This window comes from Atractosteus spatula, chromosome 14, assembly GCF_055471065.1.
Source record: "Atractosteus spatula isolate fAtrSpa1 chromosome 14, fAtrSpa1.hap1, whole genome shotgun sequence".
Lineage (NCBI taxonomy): Eukaryota > Metazoa > Chordata > Actinopteri > Semionotiformes > Lepisosteidae > Atractosteus > Atractosteus spatula.
Genome location: NC_142719.1, coordinates 8,206,076 through 8,212,586, shown reverse-complemented (window position 1 = coordinate 8,212,586; position 6,511 = coordinate 8,206,076). Strand labels below are relative to the sequence as shown.

Here is a 6,511-nt window from a genome sequence, read left to right as displayed (position 1 = left end):
GTGTGAATTTTACTTACCTAGAATAAACTGTATAAGTCTTAGTCTTTCTTAGGATTTTCTTGGGGGTTTGGCATTTATTTGAAACAGTTAGATTAAGATTTCATAAGAACATTTCCAATTCTAACTTTGTTTCAGAGTTAATTTTTTTAAGGTTGAGGAAGCAACTGTTTGGTAATTCTCTTTTTTTTATTTCAGGGAGACAATTTCCCCTTGGTTGCTTTTGCACAATTCTGGTCATTGTGTTCACGATGAGAGGATGTAGTGTTTTTCAGTTTTAGGAAATGAAGTTTCCAGTTTCAATACAGACCAAACATCCGAGCGCTAAGAAAACACCCAGTTATCTGCAGGTTTCCATTGGCTAGAAGAATGAAACTGCTGGGATGGATTTGCTTTCTAGTTTACATCTGGGGTAATATACCGGAGCTGATCAAATTCAAGTGGTTAGTGCCAAGCAATTTGCTTCTGCGTGCACATCGCCGCTCTGAAAGCAAGGAGTTAGAAACTACAAAGTAGGAATGTGTGCTCCAATAAATTCCTGTGATGAAAAGGCTGAGCCATTCACCCAGTCATGAGCCTTTGCTGCAGTGTGATGATCAGTGTCCCTTTTCCCGGCTCGTTCCATTGGCTCAGTCTGCTAGCTTCTTTGCCAGCCGTAACCATCTATAGCCACTAAGAGTGCAAACAGGCAGATCATTTTTTTCCCTAATAAGGACCCATTTATTCTTCTTGCATGGTTTTGGCTTGGGCAGCTATTGAGAAATCTCACCAGTCCAGCTCCCCCTGTGCGAATGCCCCGTGGCGGACTTCGGTTCTCACCATGCCTCTATATGACATGGTTCTGCTGCGTCCCGTTCGCACTGCTGGGGCATGGCGGGTGAGGCTCTGCAAAGTAGAAGTTCTTGGCGAGGTTCAACATCCTTCTGTTCTGGAGATGTGAGGGGGCTGGTGTTACCGGCATAGACCTGAAGTCGCCCTGACTATCAGGGTCATCCTTCCCTGAGGGTGCCTGAGTATCAGGGACATCCTCCCCAGATTGGGGCAGCAACTCCCATCGTCTGGGGTGGAAGAACCAGTAATAAAAGGCTTTGATCAGCAAGCCCAGCAGGTAGGCAGAGGGCAACACGGAGACGAGAGGCCCTGCATAGGCCTCAGTCAGAACGCAGTCCCTGTAGTAACCCCAGGTTGCCACCAGGATAGCACTGTCTACGAACATGAAGGAGTGGTAGATGATGCTCCTGCCCCTGGTCTTGCCCTCTGCAACATTGAACCAGCTGAAGTACCAGATGAAGGCCACTGCAGCACGGTACAGCCACTCTCCTGGCGCGTTGTCCATGAACTGGGTGTTCTGGAGCCAGGCCCAAACAAACAGGGCTAACCACAGTGCCAGGAAGTGCAGAACCAAATAATGTGGGAAAACGGAGGTGAAGACGGCCACCGCGGCCACACGCGGAGCGATCAGCAGCAGGTTCCACAGGAAGTAGACGACAGAGGAGCTGTAGCCCATCTTGGCCTTTTCGGGCAGGAAAGAGCGCAGGGAGCGGTGGTATTCCAGCACCATCCAGGCAATGGAGATGGTAGATGCAGCTACGCTGATCCCTGGAGGCAGAGGAGGAGGATAAAGGGAAACTAATCTGAGTAAGGGAAAAAAAATCTTGGCTGCCTATAAATCAGAATCCCACCTGTGAGATTATACCTGTATGGCCCAGTGAAATAACCATGGCTCAGTGCCTGTCCCCACACCTGTCCCAGTAGTGCTGGGCACAAAAGGTAGAGGCCTGTTTCTCTTATTAATAAGGACACAAGGAAGCCACATGTCAACTACACTGCTGCTTGAGTAACTACCACCTGCCTGGGAGTTACAGCATGTCAGAGCAATGATTACTCCAGACGTGCTGGATCTCATTGCTTCATACACGCATTATAAAATGAAACATTACTAACGTACTTTATATGATTTAGATAGTGTGCATTGTTATACTTGACATTTTAAGTGCAAAACTAATACGTTTCTGTTACTGCATTTACAGTGCGTCCATCCCTCATTAGAAAGCCACTTATGCCAGGCAGGGAAAATCTCAAGTCTCTCGGATGCAAAGAGCACAAGGCAGGAATACACTCTGGGACACCAGTTGAGGTTAAAGATAAAGGGTTGGCTTTTCTCCTGCATCTTCCCTTAGAACTGATCAATTCTGAGCACTGCTGAAAAAATACTCCATTATCATCAAGCTGCCTTCTGAACAAGACGAGGTTAGGCAGTGGATTCTTAGTATGCTTCCTTTTATAACTATGAAACTGCAGGTAGATTTACTGATACAATACCTGATGTTTGGTTTCATTTCAAAGGCAATGGTGTTAATATATTCTGTGTCACCTGTTAGGAAACTGTAATTCAGCCACCAGGGACTGGCAAATAGGAATTAAGTCTGTTGTTTTGAACTTGGCCAAGGAACTAGATTAACTTGTTACCGTTTTCTTTATTCAGTAACCTTGCACTGATGTAGACATGAAGTTAAACCCCATACAAAGTTCAAAATAATCATTTTGAAAATCAATCTTTTTGCCCTTACTCAGTACAAGATGTACAAAATCCTTCAGCTTTATAAACCTGAACATCAGCCGTTTTTGACTTATTTGTTTTAACGTCCGTTCTGCTGTCGCCCTGCCGCACTCACACTGCACCACGCTGGCCTGGTTGTTGCGGATGATGATGTAGAGCATGAGAGTGAGCTGTGGGGTGCTCTCGAAGAAGGTCTCGAACAGTCGGAGCATGCTCAGGTCGTGGGTCTTGTACACGGCATATTCCGAGCCCTGCTTTCTCTTCCACCACACTTGGAAGCCCTGCTCAATGGCCATTATGTACCTGCAGGGAGAAGAGCAGCAACAGAGTAAAATACTGTCCCAGTGTCGCAATGCACTGCCCCATGCACTCCTGCATTTCTCCCCCGCCCTGTACAACCACTGATCTTCCTCCTGCTTTGCAATAATCATGCAACTTCAGAATGCTTATAATGTTAGCTGCCCTACTCAGACAGCTGTGTGCTGCAGAACGATGCAAGTCAATCCCCTGAGCAACAGAACATCCTCCCACAGGCACCTACACTACACAGTAGAGGGCACTAACATCACTACTGTGCACTTGATCAAGGACAGTGTGCTCAGTGAGCTGTTGTCTGTGGAAATGTGTCCCTGATCTCATTTGTTTTCCCAGTGTCTTTCAATACAGCTGTGTGAACAGCTGTGAACTGTGTGAACAGATCAAAACATTAACACCTATGTGTTAATCCTCTTATCCTCTCTCCCACTCTCCCTCCCCCTCCCAGCCTCTACATGAAAACAATAGAACACTTTACATTGAGACCTGTTGGCAGAGATCAGCATAGGGAACTCTTCTCATCACCTGCTACAGACGTTTGTTTGTCGCTGAATCTCAGGTTTTAATTTGGGCTAATTATTTTCCCAAGTCTGTTAAACTTATTCCAGGTTTTAAACAGGCAGTGAATATAAACTACAAAAACTACTGGACTTGTACTGCCCAGCACGAAGGCCTACTTCCACACAGTCACACTACTTTCTCTTTTTCGCAGGTGTAACAGAGAGAAAGTCTTAAAGTTGTTTTTGCAGAATCTGCATACTAGTGTGCCTTGCCATATATGTGGTTAGACGTTTATTAACCTGCACTACGTACAACTCTAAAGGGGTGATTCAACACTTAGTTTAAAATCAGAAAAAATATTGTAAATTGTCAGTGGAACCAGATACACCACTTCTACTGTACAGTGCTAAATTACTGGATAAGCAAATCAATCTCGGAAATTGAACTGGGAAGAATGAATAGGTTTAGGAATTAGTTTTAGAAACAAATCGATATTTGAGACATAAATATATGAAGAATATCCCAACTGGCATTCTTTTTTACGATGAGCACAGCCATGGAATGTACGTTTGCAATACGGGAAGGAATAATAATACAGACCTCATGAATAATCCAAGCTGGAATAAGTGCAGGAGGTTCAGGCAGCAGCGTCCTCGGCCTCTCAGGAGGAAGTCTTCCGTGACCGTCAGGGCTCTGAAGTTCTCCAGCTGCCGGTCGTACCTGTACCACAACCAGCTGAACGTCTGCACGACGGCGGAGGAGACAGCGATGAAACCGACCACGGCTCCGCACCAGAAGTAGTCCCCCCGCGAAAAAAAGTCCACCGCGACCCAGACATCGGACCCCAGGTCGAAGAGGAAAGTGCACACCCCCAGCAGGGTGAAGAAGAAGTCCAGCCACGAATACTTACAGAACTGAGAGCACTCCATCTCGCTGCTGCTGCTCTCGTCGCGCAGTCCTTTAAGGGCCCCGGCGACGCCCACCTTTTCAAGTCGTTAATAAATCATATGTAACAAACGCGAACAACGTTATTATTCCCTTTTACCGTGCCGGGACCCTTAACAAATTTTAAAAGTTTTGAAAAAAAAAAGCCAGGGGCCGCTCGCTGTTTAGCCCCGGGTAAGCCTCAGGACCCGAAAGTGGACAAGTCCAACAAAGTTCTTCTCTCGCCAGGGTGCAGTCCGGGTAGCAAACAGCAGGCAAGTTCAGCTACAGTACCTAAATCGGAAGAGCAACTTCCTCTCTTTACAGGACAGCTGTCTGGTGCCATGATAGACAACAGCTTCTGCAGGGGTCTTATTTATACTAGCGCCGACTACAGCGAGCCAGCAAACCCGTGTATTGACAAAACTCAGGTCGACTTTGTCGAGTGCAACTTTAAGCTCCACCTAAAGGGCGGATGTTAAGTTTTAAAGAGCCATCGCATTAAACTGAAAGTGTCTCGTACTGTACGTAGGTGTTGGCCGATAGGCTGGTCGAACGGCTGCAACTGTAAGGAAGAAAAAAAAAACTACTTTGACAGCACTAGACTTACGTAGTCTTGTCTCGTCTAGTCCACAGTACACAGAAATCGACGATACTCATCTGTTAATGTCTTAACTGTTCGGATAAACGAGAGAGACGGGGTTAGTTCTGTTAAAAACAAAAAAGAAATACATTTTTAACCGTCAAAATTGAAACCGCAACTTCGCGCGCCCGACTAAAAACAAATTCAAGTTCGTTGTTTCCCCCATTTTAATTATTCCAGATGCTCTTAATTGTACCAATCGTACTGTAACCACGTTGGGGTAGCAGTGTAACGTTGGGGGCTCTGGGTGTTATGCGAGGTTTGAGGGTCAAATCCCAAGTGAGAGACTACTGTCGTGCATTGGGCGGCGTACTAATATATACTTATACTCAGCTTTATGTGAATGCAAATAAAGTCGCTTTGCATAAATGTATAACTAAACGAGTGTTTTCTCGTGTGTTGCACCCGAGGAACTAAAAGCAGACCTGAGCCAGGTCATTTTATTATGCGTTTTCCGCGTTGTGCTCTCCCACAGGGGTCCCCAGTCCTGGTGCCAGAGAGTCACATTCCCGCCGAGTTGGGAAGCCTGGCTGGTTTGGCGCCTCAGGGGAACTAACAAGTTGCTTGATTGGAATATGTGCGTAATATTGCCAAGTCTCGTCTTCTTCTACTCAGATCTTTGAGGTTTTATTTTATGTATGAACCGTAGCTCAGCTCTAAAACACGTTTAAGAAAACGGTACAAACAGTTCAAACGAATCCAGTTATTAAGTCAGTTAAGGGCTCAGTCGTGTTACTGAGAGCTCGGCTGGACCTAAATCCAGCAGGACGATGAGCCTGCAGAACCAGGACTGGGAACCAGCTCCGTGACGTTGCCCCCCTCCAGACAGCACAAACGATGAAACCCACCTCATTCGTTAGTGTTACAGTACGTTTGTGCAGTTGAAAGTAGCGTTTGTGCTCCTTTCGTTCCCGAGATATAGACATGACAAGTCGCATACCAACAAGTTACATCTATGACATAAACCTGTGGTCGTAATGTATGTAAGATCAACGTGATTGTAAGATCTATGGTTTTTATTTCCTAAGGCACGTTTTCCTTTTCTTTCCCTACCGTGACACGCTGTTGCCAAACGCGTAACTGTGGGATACCATCGCGACAAGCCCTCCGCAGCATGTCATGATAGGGACCCCATGTATATCGCATGTATATCGAGGCAGTGTATATCACGACTGGCGCCTTGCTTCCATGCCACCCTGACACTGCTGTTGAAACAAAGGTCTCATATCAGGATATGATATACCTAGATAGGACGTGTCGCGATATATGGACTTTGTGTCGCGACATGGGGGGGGGCATTTTGTCGGGGTATGTCATATCGCGATATAGGGCCTTTCATGTTGCGACATGGGGCGGGGCATTTTTGACGAGGTATGTCATATCGCGATATGCGCGGCTTCATGTCGCGACATGGGGGCGGGCGTTTTGGCTGGGCATGTCATATCGCGATATACGGACTCCATATCGCGACATTGGGGGGGGGTGGGCATGTCATATCGCGATATAGGGCCTTTCATGTCGCGACATGGGGTGGGGCATTTTTGACGAGGTATGTCATATCGCGATATGCG

The 6,511-nt window shown here is 46.4% G+C and overlaps 1 protein-coding gene across 1 annotated transcript; it reads right to left on the bottom strand.

Annotated features, from left to right (window-relative positions):
* Nucleotides 1-44: 44 nt before the first annotated feature.
* On the bottom strand, nucleotides 45-4,551 carry LOC148820541 (XK-related protein 8-like). Its single transcript, XM_088933071.1, has 3 exons — nucleotides 3,974-4,551; nucleotides 2,673-2,860; nucleotides 45-1,596 (listed from the first exon to the last, which is right to left on the bottom strand). The coding sequence occupies exons 1-3, from the start codon at nucleotides 4,300-4,302 to the stop codon at nucleotides 824-826; spliced, it is 1,290 nt and encodes a 429-aa protein (XP_088789197.1). The 5' UTR covers nucleotides 4,303-4,551; the 3' UTR covers nucleotides 45-823.
* Between the last annotated feature and the right edge of the window lie 1,960 nt (nucleotides 4,552-6,511).

What these genes read in the sequence shown, in the direction of transcription:
- LOC148820541 (XM_088933071.1), bottom strand. Translation starts at nt 4,302, where the DNA reads ATGGAGTGCTCTCAGTTCTGTAAGTATTCGTGGCTGGACTTCTTCTTC. An exon ending in CAGCTTGGATTATTCATGAG is followed by an intron (nt 2,861 to 3,973) that starts GTCTGTATTATT and finishes TTCTCCCTGCAG; the next exon opens with GTACATAATGGCCATTGAGC. An exon ending in CCAGGCCAGCGTGGTGCAGT is followed by an intron (nt 1,597 to 2,672) that starts GTGAGTGCGGCA and finishes CTCTGCCTCCAG; the next exon opens with GGATCAGCGTAGCTGCATCT.